The sequence below is a fragment of the Mustela putorius genome, unplaced genomic scaffold (assembly GCF_011764305.1).
Source record: "Mustela putorius furo isolate JIRA1106 unplaced genomic scaffold, ASM1176430v1.1 tig00000382_pilon_pilon_pilon, whole genome shotgun sequence".
NCBI lineage: Eukaryota > Metazoa > Chordata > Mammalia > Carnivora > Mustelidae > Mustela > Mustela putorius.
Window position 1 is genome coordinate 2,285,036 of NW_025421367.1, and position 24,784 is coordinate 2,309,819.

The following is a 24,784-nucleotide window of genomic DNA, read 5'->3' on the forward strand; positions in this document are numbered from 1 at the left end:
TTGTTCTGTTGTCTTCTGACATTAAATACTGCAATCTCTAAGTTTGAGGCTATTCGTTTTATTTTTTCCTTATTATGATATGATATTTTCCCTGGCTGCCCAAGGGACTCTTTGTTATTGTTAGTCTAGTAATTTCCCTAGAATAGATCTTCATGTGAACTGTTCTGAGTCTAAGGTGTGTCTTTTCAGTTTGTAGATTTGGGGCTTCTGCTGAAACATAGTTTTTGTGAATTACATCTTTAGGTATTCTACTCCATTATTTGTTTTTTTTCTTTGGAGACTCCAATAACCCTATATTGGGACTCATTAAAACTGATACTTTAATTATCTCTTAAAACCCTGTCATTCTTGGCTAAAATTAACAAGTCAGGAAATGACAGATGCTGGCGCAGATGCGGAGAAAGGGGAACCCTCCTACACTGTTGGTGGGAATGCAAGCTGGTGCAACCACTCTGGAAAACAACATGGAGGTTCCTCAAAATGTTGAAAATAGAACTACCCTATGATCCAGCAATAGCACTACTGGGTATTTACCCTAAAGATACAAACACAATCCGAAGGGGCACGTGCACCCGAATGTTTATAGCAGCAATGTCTACAATAGCCAAACTATGGAAAGAACCTAGATGTCCATCAACAGATGAAGGATAAAGAAGATGTGGTATATATACGCAATGGAATACTATGCAGCCATCCAAAGAAATGAAATCTTGCCATTTGCGACGAGGTGGATGGAACTAGAGGGTATCATGCTTAGCGAAATAAGTCAATCAGAGAAAGACAACTATCATATGATCTCCCTGATATGAGGAAGTGGAGATGCAACATGGGGAGTTAAGGGAGTAGGAGAAGAATAAATGAAACAAGATGGGATTGGGAGGGAGACAAACCATAAGTGACTCTGAATCTCACAAAACAAACTGAGGGTTGCTGGGGGGAGGGGGATTGGGAGAAGGAGGGTGGGATTATGGACATTGGGGAGGGTATGTGCTATGGTGAGTGCTGTGAACTGTGTAAACCTGGCGATTCACAGACCTGTACCCCTGGGGATAAAAATATATGTTTATAAAAAAAATAAAATAAAAAATTTAAAAAAATATTTAAATTAAAAAAACCCCTGTCATTCTTTTTTTAATGTTTCATTATGTCTACTTTTCTCATTTGTGTCCTCTCTTTCCCTTACTATGCTGTTAACAGATACTCTCCTTTGTGTTCTTGATAATTTAGTCTTCATTTCTGAAATTTTTTTTTTCTTGTCTTTTCCTTTTCTTCCCTTCATGGTTCTGCCAGTTTCCATTTCACATTCTCCTATGGACTGATTATCTCTTCCCTAAATTTTTACATTTCATCTTTGTAATCAATTCAATTTGTAATCAATTCATTTAGTTTTATTTTGATTATGGCAAAATATGCATAACATAAAACTCATTAAACTTAGCATTTTAACCATTTTTTGAAATCAGTTCTGTGGCATTAGAACATTCATGAAGTTGTGTAACAGTTATGATTATCCATTTCCAGAACTTTGCATCATTTTCATCCTAAACTTTGTACCCCTTAAATATCTGCCCATTCCCTTCTTTGCCCCCTGGCCCCTAGTAACTGCTCTTCTATTTCCAGTCTCTATGAATCTGCCTCTCCTAGATATCTCATAAGTAGAAACATGGAATTTTTGTTTGGTTTTGTTTGTTTATTTGGTTTATTTCACTCTGATACTGTTTTCAAACTTCATCGATGTTATAGCATGTGTCAGAATTTCATTCCTTTATAAAACTGAATAATATTCCACTGTGTATACACATACTGCATTTTATTCGTCTGTTGATGGACATTTGGACAGTGTTTACTTTTTTTGTCATTAGGGATAATGCTGCTGTGAACATAGGTTTATAAGTATCTTGAGTCCTTGGCTTTCAGGAATATATCCAGAAGTGAAATTGCTGGATCACATGGGAAGTTTTATATTTAACTTTGTGAGGAACCACCAGTTTTCCTTAGAGTACAATTGTTATTGCCACCAGTGACGTATGAAGGCTCCAGGTTTTTCACATCCTAGTCAGGACTAGTTTTCTGGGTTTTTGTTGTTGTTGTTATTTGTTTTCATTTTTGTTTTTTAATAACCATCTTAGTGGATGTAAAGCAGTATCTCACTATGGTTTTTGTTTAGTTTTCATTAAACTGAAGAATGATTCTGATGTGGTTTTGTCTTTTTTTTTAATGTCACATCTTTTTAAAAAGTTTTCATTTAAATTCCAGTTGACACAGTGTTATATACCTTCAGGTGTACAATGTAATGATTCGTCACTTCCATATAATATCCTGTACTCCTCACAAGTGCCCTCCTTAATCCCCATCACCTATTTAACCCCCACCCCCAAACACCTCCTCTCCAGTAACCATCAGTTTGTTTTCTATAGTTAAGAATTTGTTTTTTGGTTTGCCTCTCTCATTTTTTCTCTTACTCTTTTGTTTTCTAAATGCCACACATGAGTGAAATCATATGATATTTCTCTTTCCCTGATTCCCTGATTGACTTATTTCACTTAGGATAATACACTCTACTTCCATCCATGTTATTGCAAATGGCAAGATTTCATTCTTTTCTGTGGTTGAGTAATACCACATTGTGTATGTATACCATTCTTTATTCATTCATTAGTCAATGGACACTTGGAGTGTTTCCATAATTTAGCTACTGTAGAAAATGCTGCTATAAAAATTGGAGTACATGTATACCTTTGAATTAGTATTTTTGTATTCTTTGAGTAAATATCTAGAGTGCAATTACTGGATTTTAGGATAAATCTATTTTTAACTTTTTGAGGAACCTCCATATTGTTTTCCAGAGTGTTTTCTACCAACAGTATAAAGAGGGTTCTCTTTTGTCCACATCCTCATCAAAATCTGTTGTTTCTTGTGTTCATTTTAGCCATTCTGACATGAGTGAGGTGATATCTCATTGTAGTTTTGATTTGTAGTTCCATGATGATGTTGAGCATCTTTTCATGTGTCTCTTGGCTGTCGTATATTTTCTTTGGAAAAATGTCTATTCATGACTTCTGCCCATTTTTAATTGGATTGTTCATTTTTGGAGGGTGTTGAGTTTGATAAGATCTCTATAGACTTCAATACTAATTCTTTATCAGATATGTCATTTGGAAATATCTTCTCCCATTCTGTAGGTTGCCTTTAAATTTTGTTGATCATTTCCTTCATTGTGCAGAAGCTTTTTATTTTGATGCAATCCCAATAGTTTACTTCTGCTTTTGTTTCCCTTGCTTCAGGAGACATCTAGAAAGAAGTTGGTATGGCTGATGTTAAAGTGGTTACTGCTTGTGATCACTGTGGTTTTGATTGATATTTCCTTATTGAGCATTTTTATATTGTCTTTAAAGAAATATCTATTCAGCTTCTTTGCCCATTTTTAAAGTGGGTTGTTTGGTTTTTTCGTTTTTGAGTGGTAGGCATTATCTTGTTACTGCCTGTCTTTTGGTATCATTTCTTTATTCATTTTGTTAGTTCTGTTTGTTAGATTACAGTTTCCATCTGCTTCTTGGTAAGGGTTTTGTGATGAGCTATTTCAGGAAAGTCATGATGCTTTTTAATACTTTTTTAAAGAACTATCTCCATATAGTTATTGGTAATGTTACTTTTTTCTTATTCATATTTCAGTGAGATGGATTTTTGTGATATCAGTAGCAAGAGGTTCCTGTGCAGTGTATTGATGGGGGGCCAATACAGCTTTTCAAGTTACACAGCCCTGGCACTCCCTCTGTTGTTACCAAAAGGACTATTTTCTTAAGCATGGCCCTTGTTTGCCCATCTCTGTTTTGCCTCTCGTAAGTGATCCTGAGTCAGGAGGGCTCTATTGTCTTTTCTCCATAAACTTGCTCTCCAAGGGAATCAAACCTATGGTGATGTAAGTGGTGTATTTTTCTAGTGCTTCCTGATATCTGCCCCTTGTCCCTACTTTCTGCATCTTCTTTGTCCTCTTCGTTTAAGCAGTTAAGCCCCCTCAAAGTATATTCAGCTCCCTCTCAAAGTATATTCTGTCTTTAAAGAAAAATCGTAGGAGAGTTTAAAGACCTTTCAGTGCTGTGTTCCTACTGGCTCTCTCTAAACACCTCATAGTGCTGTTAGGATATCTACTGTATGCTTCCTGCCCCATCTTCACCTTTAGCATCACTTACATACAAATTGGAGTTTACAGTTTTTCTCTCATGTTACTTTTCTTCATCCTCTTCTTAATCCGTGTGGTTTCAGAAGTGATAGAATTTGCAAGATTTTTACTGGGTTTGTTTTTACTGGTTTCTTGAACATTTCAAAAATATGAGATAACATATGGACTTATCTTTTTAATCTTTTTAGCCTGAATTGTAGACATTAGTTGAATTTCCTTGTGAGATACAAGATGATCTAAGATATTTTTAAGTACAGTTTATTTGCGTAGAGAAATCAGGTTTTTAAAAACATTTCTCTTGATTAAACCTAACTTTTCTATAAATGTATAAAGATTCTTAAATCTTAATTTTTTTCCATCATAGACCTCCTTGGAGATTATGATGTTTTAAATTGAGGTATGATTGATATGTAGGACATTATGTTAGTTTCAAGTATACAATGGAATGATTCAGTATTTTCATACTTTGCAGCATGATTGCTGTAGTAAGTCTAGTCTGTCACCATACTTAGAAATTCTCATCACAAAAAAAATTTTGTGATTGAGATATAGTCTTTTAGCAACTTCCAAAGATGCAGTATTATTAATTGTAGCCACCATGCAGTACTTCACATCCCTCTGACCTAATTATTTAATAGCTGGATTTGTACTGTTTGGTCTCCCTTCACCCATTTGGCTCACCTCTCCATGCCTTCTCTAGCAGCCACCAGTCTGTTCTCTGTATCTATGGACTTGGTTGCTTGTTTGTTTAGATTCCACTGTAAAAGTTTGTTTGGATTCACAGGGTGTTTGTCTTTTTCCTTCTGACTTATTTACCATAATGCCCTTAGGGTCCGTCCATATTATCAAAGATGGAAAGGTTTTATTCAGTCTTAGGGCTAAATATTCCACTGTGTGTGTGTGTGTGTGTGTGTGTGTGTGTGTGTGTGTGTGTAAACATATGTGTATATATGTGTATATCTATATTTATGTAGATATACATATAAGTACAAATAACGCTTTCTTTTATCCATTCATTCTTTGATGGACATTAGATTGTTTCCATGTCTTGGCTACTGCATATAATGTTCCAGTGAACATGGGGTGCACATATCTTTTTTGAATTAGTGTTTTTGTCTTCTTTGGATAAATATCCAGAAGTAGAATTGCTGGATCATGCAGTAGTTCTATTTTTAGTTTTGAGGAACCTTTTCCTCAAAAAGAGTTTGAGGAACTCTTTTCCATAGTAGCTGCACCAATTTAAAATCCCCCCAAAAGAGAACAAGGCTTACCTTCTCACATTTTTGCCAGCACTTAGCTCTATTTTATAATATCCACTCTAACAGCTGTGAGGTGACAGCTTGTTGTGGTTTGATTTTCATTTCTCTGATTGGTGATATTGAGCATCTTTCCAAAAAACTGTTGGCTATTGGTTTTTCTTTGGAAGAATGTTTATTCAGATCTGCCCATTTTTTAGTGAGATTTTTTTGTTGTTGTTTTTGCTAGTAAGATGTATGAACTCTTCATACATTTTGGATATTAACCTCTTTTCAGATACAATTTGCAAATATTTTCTCTCATTAATTAGGTTGCCTTTTTATTTTGTTAATGGTTTCCTTTGCCGTGCAGAAGCTTTTTAGTTTGGTGCAGTCCCACTTACTTACTTTTGCTTTTGTTGGCTTTGCTTTTGGTATCAAATCCAAAGAAATTATTGCTAAGAGTGATGTCAAGGGGCTTACTGCCTATGTTTCCTTCTAGGAGTTTTACGGTTTCTGGTCTTATGTTCAAGCTTTTAATCCATTTTGAATTAATTTTTGTGCATTGTATAATATAGTGGTCCAGTTTCATTCTTTAGTATGTGGCTGTCTAGTTTTTCCAACATCACTTATTGAAGAAACTGTCCTTTCCCATTGTATATTCTTGGCTCCTGTGTTGTAAATTAATTCATCAAATATGTGTGGATTTATTTCTGGCTCTCTATTCTGTTAGATTGATCTATGTGTTTTTAATAGTGTCAATACCACACTATTTTCATTACTATAGCTTTGTAATATAGTTTGAAATTAGGGAGCATGCTGCCTCCAGCTTTGTTCTTCCTCAAGATTGCTTTGGCTATTTGGGACTTTTGTAGCTGCATACAAGTTTTAGAATTATTTGTTCTAATTCCACGAAAAATGCTATTGGAATTTTGATAGGATTTGCATTGAATCTGTAGATTGCTTTTGGGTAGTATAGACACTTTAACAATATTCTCGTGATACCTGAGCATGGGTTATTTTTTCATTCATTTGTGTCAACTTTATGCTTTCTAAAAGTAGAATGTTTCATGTATTTTGTTGGATTCATTAGCCATGGATTCTAGCTCAAGAACTATTGTTTAGTCTTACAAACCATGTAGATATCGATAGATTGTCTAAGGATAACTAATAAGATACCCCTCAACTGCTTTGATTTTTAGAATTAACAAGCTAGATTTCGAAAAAACTGTTTTATAGAATGCTCTTTATTTCCTTAACAACAAATCTTCAATAAATGTTGAAATTCTGACAATGTTATTTGTAACTGGATTTTCCCCCTTAAGTTTAAAAAAAAAGTATAAAGATAAGTATTCTGAGTGAACTCTATGATCTCCTCAGGGTACAAGTCCCTTTTGTTTTTCTATTTTACTGTCCTAGAGCTTAGCTTCTAGTTTCTGGGTTGCTACATAGTCACAAGATGGCTACCAGGCCTTATATCTGTGATCTCAGCAGGGAACAGGGATATGGGTATCAGAAGGCTGTCCTCCTATTTAATAAAAGGATTTTTTTTCTGGTGGTCCTAGAAATTTCCATTTGTATCTCATTGGGCAAACCTAGGTATATGGCCATCCATATCTATAAGGATATAATGCTGTAAGGAAGATGGTATATTTTAACTGGGTACTTTGTTCCTCATCCTATCAAGCAAAATCAGAGTTCTGTTAATGGGGAAGAACAAAAAAAAATGACCCATTAGTAACCTATTACAAACTGTGCTACAGTGTCTTTTCAAAGAATTGGTTACCCCTAAAGAAATTCTTAACATTTTTTATGATTGACTCTCTTCTAGTTGTGCGATAGGTACTTCGACATGCATCATCTTATTAAACTTTCTAACACTTTAAAGTAGGTGTTCTTATTGCATTTAATAGATAAGGACTCAGTCTTGGTGTACATGAAAAATTTTATAAGCTCAATAGGCTGAAAGTGATGATGATTTTGCTTCAGTACTTGTCCTCCCAATGACCCCTAACTTGACTCAGCTATTAACGGCTGGACAGAGACCATGGGTCATTCTTATTGTTGCCTTTGCCTCTCTCCAAAGCTGCACATTTGGCCAGAGGCTGACATTCCTGCTGAGAATACACAAGTCAGTGGCAAACAGGTTTTCAAACCCAAGGTACTCTAATTTCAGAGAGAGTGCTTTCCCAATGATCCAACACTATCCAAGTTAATATGATTGTCTAGGTCTCTGTGTAAGAATAACCCACAGTTGTTGTAATTATTTTTTAATTGGAATTTAAAGAAAATATGTTTCTTTCCCTCCTAATTGTACTGTCAAAATTGTGTTACTGTTTTTAGTAGGGAGTCTCTATGAGAGGTTCCTATTTTTCCCAATTTTTATTAGTAAAAAAAACTCCAAGCACTCATAAAAGTTAAAGGGATAGTAAAATAAACATTTCATATATTGTCCACTTAAATTTAAATATTTGCTTTCTACTTTATTTGTGCCCACTCTTTCTCTGTGCATAAATACATAGCATATATATAAATATATACATATATATGAATACATTTTGTATTCGATTTTACGGTCTTTGAGGACTTAACACTATACCCCTACTTCAGCATGCACTCATAAGAATAAAGAACGCTCTAAAGGTGAAATAAATTAGATCTTACACAATTTTGTTATACTTAAAAACATTTATAGAAAGTCCATCTAATAATATACAACACATATCTAGATTTCTCCAATTGTCTCAAAGAGACAAGGTTTTTTTTTTTAAATCAAGAACCAATCAAGAAAAAAAAAAGAACCAATCAAGATACATATATTACATTTAAAGTTTGTGTATTTTAATTCCTTTTAAATCTAGAATCAGTCTTTCCTTCATGATACTGATATTTTGAAGAGTCCTGGCCAGTTGTCTGTTAGAATGTCCCTCATTTTGGATTTGTCTAGATTGTTTTCTCATGGTCTCTTCCACTTATTTTTTAGCTTTTGTATTTCTTATAGACTATCAGATTTAGAGGCTATATTTACATAAGTTTAAACATTTGTAGCAAGAATACTTTATAAATGAGGTGTTCTGCATGTTACATCAGGAGCACATAATGTCAGGTCTTCTCATGATAAATTTGATTTTTTGAATTAAAGTGAATATACCTGGATATCAATTGTAAAGACAGCTTTTTTTTTCCCCTTGCAAAAACTGTGTGATCTTTGATGTTGTGAAGTTCCTGTTCTCCATCCATTTTTCACTTGACATTTTAGTGTCTATTCATAATCCTTGATAGGATCATTTGGTAAATGATTTGTGGAAGTTGATTTTTTTGATTCTGCTTTTTTTCCTATATTTGGCTGCAGGATTTTCTGCATGGAGAACGTTTACTTTAAAAACAAATAAACAAACAAAAAAACCTTCTTATTTATTTATTTATTTATTTATTTGACAGACAGAGGTCACAAGTAGGCAGAGAGAGAGGAGGAAGCAGGCTTCCTGTGGAGCAGAAATCCTGATGTGGGGCTCAATCCCAGGACTCTGGGATCATGACATGAGCTGAAGGCAGTGACTTTAACCCACTGAGCCACCCAGGTGCCCCCAAACCCTTCTCTTCTAAACCTCATTTTTATTTGCACAGTATATTATAATCACTTACAGTTGTTACTCTTGGTGTTCCATCTATTCTAGATCTGGCCAGTAGGAGCCCGTTTAATCTGGCCCACAGTTCTTTTTGACATATCCTTTTAGTCCTTGACCATTCCCTTGCTTTCTGGAACAAGAAGTCTCAGGTTGATCTTGTGCTTTCCTTGGACTCTTTTTGTTTGGTGGTGGAATGGCTTTCTACTGTCCACATTCCTGGATAGATGTATTAGTTCTAGTCCCAATTCCAGAGAGTTTTAAGGCCCCTGGCTCCGAATTTAACTGGTGATGTAATCTGATTGTTCTTCAAAGTACCTTAAAATCTTGGTACTTAAATTCTTGGATTGCTTTAGGGCAACATAAGCTATTGAGTTTAGTAGTCTCAAATTGATTTTCTATTAAGCTCTGCAAACAAAGAGCTACATGTAGTTGTTGTCCCCTTGGGTCCCTGTAAAACCAATATTGAAGGTTCTGGTACAGTGTCTTGGTTAAGAGCTCAAGTGCTGGAGCCAGACCACCTGGGGTTATGTTCTCTAAAACTTACTAGTCATGTAAACTTGGGCAGCTTCCTTTTTGTTTGTGCCTTAGTCCTTGTCCCAGTGGGCATAGTAAACATGTCCACCGATAGGGTTGTTTTAAAATTTAGAGATGTTGATTTTAAAGTACTTACAAGAGAGCTGGCACACATCAGCACCCAGTGGATGTTAGCTATTCAAAAACTCATTCCATTTATAAGATTGATAGTATTCTCTTTCTGTGTTTTAATATCAGAAATATTGATGTTGCTTCTGAGCATATCTGACTTTATTTTCCTGTTCCAAAAGGTTAGGACTTTTCTCATTTCTAACAAGGGCACTGGACTGCCCAGCATGTGCTTTTTGTCCTCACCACATCTTTTGTGGAGGCAGAATAAAGTGTCTGCCCTCTGGAATCAGATTGCTTTAGTGTGACTCTTTGATGTGACCTAGAGCACATTACTTAGATCCACTGTGTTTCTGTAAAATGGGGATCACAGAAGGCTCTTCCTTCCTAGTATTTCTTTTCTTTTCTTTTTAAGATTTTATTTATTTATTTGATAGAGAGAGATCACAAGTAGGCAGAGAGGCAGGCAGAGAGAGAGGAGGAAGCAGACTCCCTGCTGAGCAGAGAGCCCGATGTGGGACTCGATCCCAGGACGCTGAGATCATGACCTGAGCCGAAGGCAGCGGCCTAACCCACTGAGCCACCCAGGCACCCCCGCTAGTATTTCTTTTCCAGGGTTTAACAAGTGAAACCATCTCAAGTATCTGAAGCCATGACATGGTCAGAAAACTTCATATATGTGCTATCGTTATCCTTATCCTTCTGATTTTCTCTTTACTAAAATCGTGGTTTTCTATATGCTCTGATTCTTTTATTTTTTTCAAAGTACTTTGATCAGATGTCTGTGTCTGTTTGTCAATCTGCCTCAGAACATCTGGCTACCTTAAAGCCAAAGAAACTTCAGTAGCAGCTTATGGAGTGGATCACCACGTGGAAAGAACAGCTGAAGCACCAGTGTCAGGGCAGCTCAGGGACCATAGCAGCTCCAACAATGCAGGTGGCAAGAGTTAATCTAATGGTTAATTAACAGCTTGTGAGAACACTGCAGCTGGAACCAATTAGCTCTAGCCGTTTTCTGTGCTTGTGACAATCCACTCAGGCTTCGGTGGCCTGCAAAAGAGAAAGGTCTGATGAATCTGGTAGGGAGCCTGAGGCTGGTTCTTGCTAAAGACAAGGTGGTCCTTTTCAGTGGCAGTCCCTGCAGAGTTATTCACAATAAGGCTATAGTCCTTACCCAAAAGACAGTAGTTAGGATATGTTACTAGAAAAAAAGGGACAATGGGGAGAAGTGGAGACTAGGTGACCCCAAACCAACAAATACTTGATGAATGGTAATATACACAAAGCAAAGTTTAGAGAGTTAAGTTTGACTCAGAATATTTCAATTAGCCATTATTTTTAGCTTATTTTAAATCAAGAAAGGTAAGATACATGTTTGAAAAGGTAAAATTCCATAGATTTTTACATTTATAAAGCAGTAATGATATATCATTGTCTAAGAGTCCCAGACTATTTATGCAGAATTAATCATAAATGACTTTGTTTCTACGGTCACTTTATTTTTCCACTTTATTTATTTATTTGACAGAGAGAGAATGATCACAAGTAGGCAGAGACACAGGCAGAGAGAGGGGGGAAGCAGGCTCCCCACTGAGCAGAGAGCCCCATGTGGGGCTCCATCCAAGGACCTTGAGATCACAACCTGAACCGGCAGAGGCTTAACCTACTGAGCTACCCAGGCACCCCATCCAGAAGGGATCATTATATTTGCTATAAGCTGCTATAATATTTTTTAAATAACTTAGGTATAAACTACTGAGGTAGTATATAGTTTAGGCATAAACTACTGGTAACATTTCCTTGCTTTCTGCTAGCTGATTTCTTCACCAACCAGGCTAGACTTTATTATATATTTGTGGTCACTGACAGATTGTGATGACTCTAGAAGTAGTTTTGTTTCATTGTGTTGTTTTTTTTTAAACATTATTTATTTTTAAAATGTTAACCTGAATTACTTACCATTTGAAAACAGAGATTCTTTCATTATGATTACATATAAATTTTCAGTGTGGTGCGGCTTTATATTGAGTAAACAGCTGGTTTAATTTGCAATCTCTTCAGCGTCTGTGAGGTCCATGCCTGGCTCTTCCTTGAAAACTTTCTAATCTGTAACACCAAGATTCCTTCTCTACACTGTCTACTAACAGGAGACTTAACCTGCTGTCTGCAGTTCTGACTAAAGGATGGAGTGAAGAGCAGGGGCGTTAGCAGAAAGAGCACTAATTCAAGGTGTTAAACCCAAGCATTTCCAAGAAAACCTTGACTTTCTAATAAAAGCTTTGGGAATTCTGATACAGATGGAACAATTTTGTATATATGTATCATTCAGAAGTCATTCTTACATATTTTAGGATATTAGAGATATATAGAGAATAATTAGATTATCCGACTACCCACCAAACATGTCTTGACCACGATGCCTTCTTTTTCTTTTTTTAATTTTCTATTTTTTATAAACATATATTTTTATCCCCAGGGGTACAGGTCTGTGAATCGCCAGGTTTACACACTTCACAGCACTCACCAAAGCACATACCCTCCCCGATGTCCATAATCCCACCCCCTTCTCCCAAACCCCCTCCCCCCAGCAACCCTCAGTTTGTTTTGTGAGATTAAGAGTCACTTATGGTTTGTCTCCCTCCCAATCCCATCTTGTTTCATTGATTCTTCTCCTACCCACTTAAGCCCCCATGTTGCATCATGCTTAGCGAAATAAGTCAAGCAGAGAAAGACAACTATCATATGACCACGATGCCTTCTTAAACAGCAAACTTTGGATGCACATTGAGTATAGAAATTATTGAGTGTATCTCCATTTTCTAAAGAAGAAATCAGGATAACTTCCTGGAAGAATAAGGATGATGGTGATGATGGTTGTAATGATTTGTAACAATCCATAATTAGTATGCCAAGTGCTCTTCTCATTCCTTTATGTATATGAATTCATTTCAGTCTCCTATATCCACACGAGAGAGGAAATCTTAGCATCAACATTTCAGATGGGGAAATAGGCACACAGAAGTCAAGTGATTTGTCCAAGGTTCACAGTGAATTAGAGCAGAATGAAACTTGAAACAGAAAGCCTGGTTCCATGCTCCAAAACACTATGCTGTATTGTCCCTATAAGAAGATAAGACAAAAGTAAGATAAAGTGTGCAGGATTTATAAAACCACATTGAGATACCACCCTACACCAGTCATAATGGCCAAAATCAGCAAGACAGTAAACAACAAGCGTTGGAGAGGATGAACCTTCCTACACTGTTGGTGGGAATGCAAGTTGGTATAACCACTTTGGAAAACTGTGGAGATTCCTTAAGAAATTAAAAATAGAGCTACCCTATGACCCTGCAGTTGCACTTCTGGGTATTTACCCCAAAGATATAGATATAGTGAAAAGAAGGGCCATCTGTACCCCAATGTTCATAGCAGCCAAAGGCCACAGTTGTCAAACTGTGGAAAAGGCCAAGATGCCCTTCCAACGGTCGAATGGATAAAGAAGATATGCTCCATATATATAATGGAATATTACGCCTCCATCAGAAAGGATGCATACCCAACTTTTGTATCAGTATGGATGGGACTGGAGGAGATTATGCTGAGTGAAATAAGTCAAGCAGAGAGAGTCAATTATCGTATGGTTTCACTTACTTGTGGAGCATAAGGAATAACATGGAAGACATTGGGAGATGGAGAGGAGAAGTGCATTGGGGGAAATCGGAAGGGAAGACATGAGAGACTGTGGACTCTGAGAAACAAACTGAGGGTTTGGGAGGGGAGAGGGGTGGGGGCTGGGTGAGCCTGCTGGTGGCTATTAAGGAGGACACATATTGCATGGAGCACTGGGTGTGGTGCATAAACAATGAATCTTGGAACACCGAGAAAAAAAATTTTTTTTAAATTTAAAAAAATCTGTAGGATTTAACCTTATATTGCCAGCTGTTTTTAATGTGACATTTTGAGAGTATTTTCAAAGTTTCATTAATACTGGTTACTTTGTGGCTTCTTGCTCACCAGATACACCTGGTTGACTGAAATTTCTCATATGTTCAGCTGAAGGAGATTGATAGGTTTTTGATTCCTCACAAAAAATTATTAGCTATTATAAATTTGGCTTAATTGATAAATTAATAATTTCCTTAGCAATAGGTCATAGTTACTGCCCATACTAGTACTCTGTAGTAGCTAATACCATGATAAAATAATATTAATAGATACTAAATCTGTAGTATTATCTATAATGATAAGTAGATACTAAATCTCTATTATAACTTTACATTTGCTGAATTTTCACTAGAAGAATCTGGCTTTCATATATGACCTACCAAAATAGGTAAGCATCTCAATGGATGTTGGTTTGATTCTGTAGATTATAAGATCCAAAATCAAACTGAAAATACAGGGACCATACTCAAAATCAAGATTATAGAATTAACTTGGTCCTTTCCTTGGGTCATATACAGAGTTGATTATAGTATGTTACTATAATTATATACAAACTGCACTAGGACATTAATATAAATCTCACTTTGAGAGGAAAATGCACCTAGAGGAAGATGAAAGTTACTAGTTCTGTGACTTCTGCTAAATTACTTAACTCTGATCTTGGTTTCCTCAATTCTGAACTGGAGGCAAGGTTTCTACTTTTAGGTGGTAATACTACAGGAGCTTGCACTTACAATATTTACACTTTGGTTGGTTGCTACATTCATTCTCAGAGAGTGAAAACTTCCTCCAATCCACTGCCTCTGTCCCCAGATAAGACGGTTTGCATTTTTCCAGATTTTCAGTGTTTAGACTCATAAATACATAATGTTTATATAGCACACATGCTTTAAAAAGAAAATCCCTCATTTAGTTATAAAAGATAAAATTTAATATGGTATAATGTAATACTCCCTTAGAGTACAAATTTCCATTAAAAGAAACATTTTTTTGTGGATTTTTCATTGTAGTGATAATTTGAATCAGTTAATTATAAGCTGCACTTTTTAACTTTATAATATGTAGAGTCTTGTGAAAATGTTTAAATTGTGACTACCTGAGATGTTACCATTTCAGAGATGGAATATTTTGAACTTGATTGAGAACTGAGCTGATTTTATGTGCCAAAATACTGAAGAGATATTCACAGATGTAATTAAATCAGAGAAACAAATGTTCACTCTACTTAAGTGTAGTTTTTCTAAGTCTCCAAATTAAAGCTACTTTAAAATGACATCTAGATAGATTTTCATCTTCAGAAACCTCTTGTGGTTCTAGGATCTACATGGAGTTTCAGTGATCTTGTGTGAGTTTCTCTTCCGGTTAACCAGGTGCTTCTGGTCACACCCCCTGGTAACTGTAATAATCTATCTTAGCTACTGCAGTGTATTTATTGCTTCCTCCCTTAGCTACAGTTAAGTTGTGGCTTTAGGTTTCTCATTTTTCATTTCTTTTAACTATTCTATCAGTATATGCCATTTATAACACTGGGCAACCTGTGAGAGATTTTAGTAGTTTTGACTTGAGTAGTAGTAAAAATTAGTGAAGAACCCCTCCTATGGGTCTCCGGACGCTTGCATTTCAATTCAGGTAGCCATGCAACCTCCTGTGGTAAATATGACTGACTGCTCTTTTTTCTTTTGTTTTTTTAAGCAAAGTAAAGCAGCGGTTCGGCTGAAAGAAGACATGAAAAAGATAGTGGTGGTGCCACTAGATGACCCGAGGAGCTCGACCTATAAGAAGTTATTTGGAGTCAGTCTCCAAGATCTTCAGCAGCAGGGGCTCACGGAGAACGGCGTTCCAGCTATAGTGGGGACTATAGTGGAGTACCTGGTGAAGCATGGTAAGTCGCAGTTTCATTCTGTTGCATTTACTGTTCCTGTACACGAGAAGAAGGTTTCCATGTGAACTGCTTCACCGTGTGTTAGTATATTCCCTAAAATATCTTTCTTAGAATATCAAATTATGTAATACAGCTTTTCCTTTAAAAAGGACACTAAGAGCATTATTACGGTGTAATGTTATTTTGACACCACTGTTCAATTTACCATGAAACCGAATGTTTCTAATTTGGAATGATTCCTAGTTTTGAGTTCTAAAATTCACTGTTCTGGGGCACCTGGATGGCTCAGTCGGTTAAGCCTCTGCCTGACGCTCAGGTCATAATCCCAGAGTCCTGGGATCTGATTGCATGAGGCTCCCTGCTCAGTGGGGAGTCAGCTCCTCCCTGTCTCTGCTGCTCCCCCTGCTTGTGTGTGCATGTGCGTGTGTGTGCATGCTCTCTCTCTATGTCAAATAAAATCTAAAAAAATAAAAATTAAATAAAATACACTGTTCTAACAATAGTGACTTCTCTTGATTCAATAGATTCCAACTGAGTAATTTTTAGTAAAACAAAACACTTCTGGGTTATCTTTTTCAGCTGAGTTCAATCCTGAACATACCGGATGCCTTGATTGCTTTCATAAGCTTGGTAGGGATACTAAAAAAAGGGGGAAGAATTTTGGTATATAGCCTATTATGGGGGGTCATTTACTTTTGAAGTGATACAATTAAGCATGTAAAAAAGTTGGAGAATAATATAGTTCATTGAATGATAAAAAGATAAATCTGTTCTTAAGATCTATCTCACAGCTTTTTAAAGTGATTTAATTTAAAATGGGACTTAAAAACCTGGATAAGTAGAGAGAAAATTCTTCCATATCCCCTACATTCATCCTTTTCAAACTAGGGCAATATTATAGGAAAAATCCAAACTACATAATAAATGTCAATAATCTTTAGCAGGTTCGGGAAGGAACACTTGTGAGGGGGAAAAGCTTGGAATTTTCATTGTTTTCTATAGTGAAACAACATTTCTACACAAAAGACTCATTGCAGAATAGAGTTTAAAATTAGTAAGAATTTTTAAAGGTAAAACTTGAGACTTCGGAGGCATTCTGTACTTTGTGCAGTTTGTTTCCTTATCTTCCCATGATTACGAGTCCATTCCCCCGTACTAAGAACAATCCTTTATTGGAAATACGTGAGAAACAGAGTGCATCTGTTCCTCTGTAGGAATGTGAGTCAGCTTGTGACAGGAAGGGTATGTCACGTAGTGCAGCCCTCAAAAGGTCAGGTGTTTTGCGTTAACTGAAAAAGCAACTATTTGCTCAGTTTACTAGGTATGTGGAAGACAAAATGATGTTTTGTTCCAAAAACTGAAGAGCCAGGCTTGTACCCTTACTTTATAGCCGCTATCCCCTTATTTTTAGAGGATGGTAAGCTGCAGACAGGTAAGATTCTTAGAGAAGAGCTCCGGGTTTATTCAAATACTTTAAACAGGTTAAACCAAAAAGGTGTAGCATACAGTATAGCGGGAAGATGGGGCCTCTACCTCCAGGGTCTTGAAATCACATTAAATTGTGAGAGCTCTGAAGATCTCAGAAATACTCAGTATTGAGTAAAACTGTATGCTACTCATTTAGATATAAATGGATCTCTAGGTAATTCATTTAATCTCTTAAATAGGGTTGTTTAATATTATTCATTTGAATACAAAGTATAACTACCTAAAATATTTTGGTTTTTGGTATAGTCAGTGTTCTGATCTTTTACCTAATAGTGACTGAGTTATAGCCTCTTGGGTTACACTTATGTAAAATCATTTTCATTTTTAAGTTTTAAAAAATTTTTAAGTTTTAAGAAATTATTGAATAGTTAATATCATGTGGTACAAAATACTGGATATGCACTGAAAAATCTCTCCCTCTAAAACCTGTCCCCTGATTATTCATTTCCCCTCTCAAAAACAACATTACTTCACCAGCATCTGACATAGTCTTACAAAGATATTTTATGAATATATATAATCATATATGCATATGTTCTTTCTTTCCCTGTGAACATAAATACAGCATACCATTCACACTGTTATAAATCTTTTAGAAAAGTCATTTAGCAGTATATTGTAGAGATCTTTCCATATTGCATAAAAAGCTTTACTCATGTAATTCTTTTTTCCCTTACACACTGGCCAGATACACATATCATTTCTTTAAGCGGTTGCGTGCTGATGAATATTGAATTGTATGCAGTCTTTTGCTATCTGTAAGCAAGGATTCAGTGACCAGCCTTTCTCACAGGTCATTTCAAGCATGGTGGGTGTATATGGAGACCTGGGTCAAAAGTATGTGCATTTATAATCAACTCTTTAAGAGTTGAGCCAGCTAAATTCACAACATCACTCTATGAACATTTTGGCAAAATCTGAATTAGGAATTGGTTTTCTTCTATCTTTTCTTGTCCATAGTTATAGGTTAGTTAGGTATATTCAGGTTAATGCAAACTAAATATTTTAAGGTTCAATCAGTCCTTCTTAACTAGAAATGTAAAATAGAAAATCACTTATTCTTACCTAGAAATGTGAAATAGAATCACTAGTGGAATCTTTTCAGAATACCCATCCATTGGTGATACTTCTGATGCATGGAATCAGACTCTTGGCTTGGCAAGCTAAGGTGGGTAGGGCACCTAGCCTATATTTTCAAAGGTTGTGTAGTTAATTATTGTGTAGACAACTAGAAGTTCTTTACTATGTCTGAAACTACCATGTTCACAAACCAAAAACTTTGTAGAAGTCTGAAGGGCAGAATGAAGTTTGTAGGCAAGGTACTTCAACTAGTTTCATTAATTATTTTGTATTTTTTTTTTAAGTCAACAGATATGTACTGTACCTCTCCCTATTGTGCACCTACAATGCACTATACAGTAGGCCCTCTGTAAGGTATCAGAGGTAGGGATGATTGGTCATATTATTTAACCCTAGGTGGATACATTAAACATCAAAGTATGACCACAGTACATGTAGACCTTTAACAATGTGAGGGAAAACTCTTTGTAATGAAAGAATATGAGGACAGAAAGGGTTTATTAAGGTCTTATATGATGGTCTTTTAAAAAGACTTTGAACTTTATTTCCTTAAAAAAAAAAAAGGAAGAAAGAAAAGAAAAAAAACGTGATTTTTCCCATTTGAAGAAAATTTTACAAGTTATTAGCTAGATCATCTTTATACTGTTTGAAAATAACCAATCTTGCTGATAGTGTTAACTGGATTCCTTCTCTTTAGCATGAAGATCCTATGGGATATACCATTTTAAATAGTGTAGAACTCTCCACTTACCACCAGGTGTCAGAATATGCTCATACATTGTCTTCTTTTCTGGGCCAAAGTGTGCTAGTTCAGCAAATTCTGACTTCTGGCATTTTCAGTTTCTAACATATTCATACTATTTTGAAATAAATATCTCAATTGTACAGGAAGGTGACTGTCAATGGTGTAGATGTTATTTCATTGATGTGATTTTTTTCATTGTTAAACCAGTTATTAAGTTGCTGTTTCATGTTGATTAACCTGTACCTCCTGAAATAAAATATAAGAGAATCTCAGAAATATACGAGAATAACTTCACAAAGCCTTCTAAGCATCTCCTTCCTCTAAACATTTCTTTTACAATCACCATTTCCTAAAAATTTGAGGTAGGAAAACTGAGAGGTGGTAAATCTGGTAAGCCTCATATGGGTATTGGATATATTATAAAATTGTTAGGGGCTTTAAAAACCGTATGGGTTTTTTATCCCCCTAAGTATAATAGAACCAGGGGTAAGGTGCCCCTAGTTGAAAATCACTGGGTAGCATAAAAATTGTTTGGGTGAGAAATATTTTTGAGGGAAGAGAGTTAAACAAATAAATGGAATAGGGACAGAAAAAAATAGTTGAGAAGCATGAACCTCAGTGACTTCCTTAATACCTTATCTCTCTGCCAGTAAAGGGCAGTGGGATCCAGGGACCTTGAAGGACCAAAGCCAGTTCTTAGAGCTGGGTAGTTATTTTGGAATAACTGGAAATATTTATTTGAGGGAAGGGTCAAAAAGCCTAGTTGGAAAAGAAAACCTAAGGTCAAAGCTAGAACAACACTGTGAAATCAGGTCCAAGAGTCATTTTCTGGTTAAAAACAGGCTCAGGAGCTGAGTAGATAAGTAGAATTCTAAATTTTCATGATTTGGGCCTTGACCAGAGATGGGTGCTATTTTTTGGGTGCTGTCTGTTGAAGTTAGTACACATTTCTGAAGTTACAGATAAAGCTTGTAGAATGGAGGAAACAGACCTTGAAAGCTTTAAAAATGAGTTAAACAGAAGTCTCTCAGTAACCAAGATTCTGCAGTATTAAAGGAAATGGCATCATATTTACCTGTTGTGTAACAGGTTACTGCAAAACATGTAGTTTAAAACAACCGTGTTTCTTATCTCACAGTTTCTGTGTGTCAGGAATCTGGGCACAGTCCAGTCATATCTTGTGTCTTAGGGGCTCTTGGAAGGCTGCAGTCTGGTGTTGGCTGAGGCTTTAGTCATAACAGTACTTTGACTGCGGGCAGGTTCACTTCCAAGCCCATTCACGTGGTTGTTAGCAGGATTCTGTTCCCTGCGGGCTGTCGACCTGAGGGTCTCAGTTACTCACTGGCTATTGTCCAGAAACCACCCTCCACTCCCTGACACATGGACCTCTTCGTGAGGTAGCTAACCAAATAAAAAGCCGCTGATTCATCAGAGTGACTAAGCCCGCAGAGCCAGAGAGAAACAAACAAGTAAGATGAACATCAGTCTTGTATAACCTAAGGTCAAAACCAAGATTAGAACCCAATCACATAATCTTGTTACAGTCTCCTGGTTAGAAGCAAGGCACTAGATCCAGACCCCAAGCAAGGGGAAGGGATTCCACGTTGGTGTGGGCGCCCGGAGATGGGCATCCTTGGGGCCATTTGAGAAGCTGCCTGCCACACGTTCTGACTGGTATCTCCTCTGATTACATGGTGCCCTGGTGACACTGGTTGGGGAAATAGTTTTAATATCCTCTCTAGTATGAAATTAGCTTTCTTCTTTTTCTTTAGAAAGAGCAATACAATTATCAGGTAAGAAAAAGAAGCAAACTAATATAAACAAACACCCCCTCATCTAAATAATTCCAGTGGGCTTCAGTCCTTCCGTCACTGCTAAATGTCATCACTAGGCTCTCCACAGGCTGGCTGGCTTTCCTCCATGGGGTTCTGTCTCCTTGAACCCAATACCCTGAGCTGGAAATCATTACCTTTCCCCTAAGCCAGCTACACCATCCCTCAACCCCTCTTCACCTTATCCTTCACAGTCCTTTTTCTTGGATTTCCTAGTTTTTAAACCTTAAAATTACCTTCCAACTCTTCCTCTTCCTTACTTCCCTTTTGTACTCAGTTATTCAATCAACTTTTTTCTTTCCTTTTCGCCCTTCCCATAGGCATCTGTCTTTCTTACTGCCTAGGGTAGAATGTGGTTCCCTAAGGCAAGCTTTCTGCCCTCCATTCTCTTCTCAGCTAGCAAGATCTTCTGTACTCCTTGATTTTATTGTGTTCCGTACCCCTTAATGCTCCCATGAGAAAGTCTTTTTAAGTAAGATCTTTTAAGTAAGATCTCCCAATGTGGGGCTCAGACTCACGACTCTACGATCAAGAGTTGCACGTTCTACAGACTGAGGCAGCTGGGCATCCCACGTCTTCGCTGTTGAACTTGCCATTTGTGGCCTTAACCCATTTCTTCCATTTTATTACCTCACCGCTTTTTGACCTAAACACTCCCCCATTTCCATGTGTTTATCTTCCTTTATGCTGTCCTATCTCTGCCTCTTAATTCATATATTCCTCTTTTCAGGCATACATCCAGGTTTTATGTCTCCTGCTGCTTAACCCTTTGGGGGCCCTTTTTAAGAAGACGAATACAAAATTAAGAATAAGAATTAGGGACAAGCATTGGAAAGGACCTAAATAAATGAAGGGGCCCTGAAGCTTAAACTTCATTAGCTTCACAGTTCTTCAGCCCCAGTCTTCCCATCTTCCTTATGCTTTAGACAAAGATGGGGCAAAGCATCGAAAATTCCCTTAGGGAGCCTTCTGTGCTGACCCCCGCCAACAATAATATCCCCTGTCAACTCGGAGAAGACAAGCAACTTGTCTTATGCTACATTGTAATCTCCTAGAGTTTTATCCTTGCAATTCAATGAATACTAAAGAATATTTCTTAATTATTACAAAGGTAATCACATACAGTTAAGAAGTTTCTTACATACATTTTAGTTTTTTCTTTTTTAAATAGTTTTAATTAAATGCTAAGCAGCTGTTGGAGCCCAGGGTAAGTTTCTGTAATGTACTGATTATATGAATGCAATTTCTTTGTAGAATGGCATCTGTTTTATATTTCTGTGTGTCTTAACCTTATTTTTAGAGGTCAGCTTTTAGAACAAGCCCATATGATCTCTTCAGTTGATCCATAGTAAGTGTGAAGATCTATTATCGTAGGAAAGCATTTTTGCAAAATGTGAACATCTTGCAGTACTGGATAATCCTGTAGGGAGATTTATTTATTTTGCGGCTACTGTTCTCTAGAGTTAGTGTCTGTTTGTGAGAGACCTCTGTTTATTCTCTGTGGGTCTGCTCCCCTGCTCCAGGACTCACCCAGGAAGGCCTCTTCAGGGTAAACGGCAACGTGAAAGTGGTGGAACAGCTCCGGTGGAAGTTTGAGAGTGGAGCCCCGGTGGAGCTTGGGAAAGACGGGGACGTCTGCTCAGCGGCCAGTCTGTTGAAGCTCTTCCTGCGGGAGCTGCCGGGGAGCGTGGTCACCGCGGCCCTGCACCCTCGATTCGTTCAGCTCTTTCAGGGTTAGTGCCGTTCAAGCTTTCTAGTGCTTCAACCAGTTTTATTTTTCAGCTAAAACTAACCTTTTCTGTATTAAGCACCTACATTTTAAATATTAAGCGAAGCCTTTAAATACTAGCGGTCTCTCTGTCACTACCATCTTTCTATTTTACTTACTCGCAGCCCCCATGTTCTACCCTAAAATAATATTAAACTGATTATGAAATACCACTAGTAAGTGTAATTTCTGAGACTGTTGGCAGATGAATAGTTAATATTGAAAAGCCTTAATGTTTGTGGGCCAAAGGAATTCTTTCCTGACTAGTGATTATCTTAGAAGGAGTGAGAATAAGGCATTAAATTCTATGTAGGGAATATTAATTAATTAATTATATTTGTTAGTGACCTTTGAGACTGAAAGGCCAGTGGTGTGCTGTTTTTCTCTCATAAGCAAGATTGAGTCCTAAAAATTGTGTTCATTTTACACAACTGGAAGAAAATTGGTTTTTGATTGCATTATGAAGTGATTTTTTTTTTTTAATGAAGAAACTTGATTTTTTAAAAAATATTTTATTTATTCATTGGACAGAGAGAGATCACAAGTAGGCAGAGAAGCAGGCAGAGAGAGGAGGAAGCAGGCTCCCCGCTGAGCAGAGAGCCCGATGCGGGGCTCGATCCCAGGACCCTGGGATCATGACCTGAGCTGAAGACAGAGGCTTAACCCACTGAGCCACTCAGGTGCCCCAGAAACTTGATTTTTGAAGGTAGTAATTATAGTCATAATCATTATTTAGTTCTTTCTCTTAAATATAGCAAGAAAAATGATTTAGTCTTGAAAAGCATTTCTTTCCTGATTTGTTCCAGGTTAGAGTGAAAAAGAGAACATACATTTTTAAGAGTGCTAATTGCCAGATTAAAAAGGATATTACTTAAAACCACATTCCTTTAAAGCAGCGGTGTAATTATTCCCATGTGGTATGCCAAAGAGTGGGTATGCGAGAAGGCCATGTTGTATGTTGTAGTCTACTGAAAAACAGTGATCAAATAGAAAAGCGAAAATTGCAGGACCACTTGTTCGGGTCATCTAAGTGCTTTTAATAAAGCTTCCTATATCGGTAAGTGATAGTAAGTGACCTGTGTGAGCCTTGTTCATTAGAAAAAGAACTTTTTCATGTTTCTATGTATGAGGATCTGAAGGAGGTAGCTATTGCTCCTTAACTGATTCTTATAACAATATTTTATCCTTGTCATGGAGATGTTAAGTTTTAGGATAAATTTCTGTAAGTCATTTAAACATAATTGTTACAAAAGCTAGTTGAAGATTTAAATTTGTCCTTCATACAAAATATTTAGTAATCAAATAGTACTACTAAGAATCTTTATTAATAGTATGTCTTAATTTTAAGATACTAATATTAATGATACTATACTAATATTTGTGAATAGTGAATGTGAATAGTGAATTTTAAATGGTTTTATGACATTACTTAGAATAGCTTTCATTTGGTAAAGAGAATGTTTTAGTGTTTTTGTTATGTTATAGTAATATTTTATTATACTTTAGCTCTTCTTTGTAATTTAGCTTCTCATTAATGACCTTTCTCTCTGGTGGGCAGAAAAATTGATTTGCATCATTAAAAGCAAGCGATATCATTCTAGAAGTAAGGCTGGTTATATACCCAACTTAAGGAGTTGTGTGATTATGCACAAATAACAAATTCTGAATGGGGCAGAGATACTGACTTTGGCCTTGGGAGTAGTATTCTCTCACTTCCTAAAAACTTTTAGGGTGAGGTCTGAGATGTTTAATAAAGGAGATGTTAATGGAAGTACCTACTAGTTGTAAGCTGCTAAGTGAGGGGAGGGAATAAAGTATGCTTTTAGCTATCAGATCATATAGCCTCTGAAAATAAATTTCTCTTTAATAATTCAGGTAGAAAAGAGCTATGGTGCTTCTCTTGGTTTACACTGTATTTGGTACTCTTAGAGTAGAGGGGCACATGCGACAGCTGGTCACGTGAAAGCTGGAAGTGGCAAGGCTCTTTTTAGGCTCACTAAAGGCAATGTTACACTTGGCCATTAAAGTGTAATAAATATGTCATAAATGTGTTTTGATAAAACTTCTTAGTTAAGGTTACCCTACTTTTATATTTCAGTCTTCATAATAGCAGATTAAATAGCTTTTATATTCTGTCACAACCCCATGCCAGATTTCTTTAAAATATATATATATATATATATATATATATATATATGGCCTTCAAATTCTAAATTCTATCCTGTGTAAAGAGCAAGGTATTTTATAATTTCTCACATCAAGATCCTCTCTTCCATACTTTGTGGGCTAGAATTGTAGAGCCTCAACTGAGAGTTTTTTTCAGACACCTAAGCTAAACCACTGAGGACAGTCCGAGTG

The 24,784-nt window shown here is 36.6% G+C and overlaps 1 protein-coding gene across 7 annotated transcripts in view; it reads left to right on the forward strand.

The window, feature by feature from the left end:
* The window catches only part of FAM13A (family with sequence similarity 13 member A), a 366,926-nt gene that overhangs the window by 38,148 nt on the left and 303,994 nt on the right, over nt 1–24,784 (forward strand). For 6 of the 7 annotated variants that reach the window (XM_045079369.1, XM_045079367.1, XM_013058040.2 and 3 more), the window contains exons 2-3: nt 15,324–15,513; nt 22,182–22,391. In XM_045079369.1, the coding sequence (XP_044935304.1) occupies nt 15,357–15,513; nt 22,182–22,391 (367 nt within the window). In that variant the 5' untranslated portion in view covers nt 15,324–15,356. Of the gene's footprint in view, nt 1–15,323; nt 15,514–22,181; nt 22,392–24,784 lie in introns of those variants that run through there. The other variant, XM_045079370.1, reaches the window with a different exon arrangement.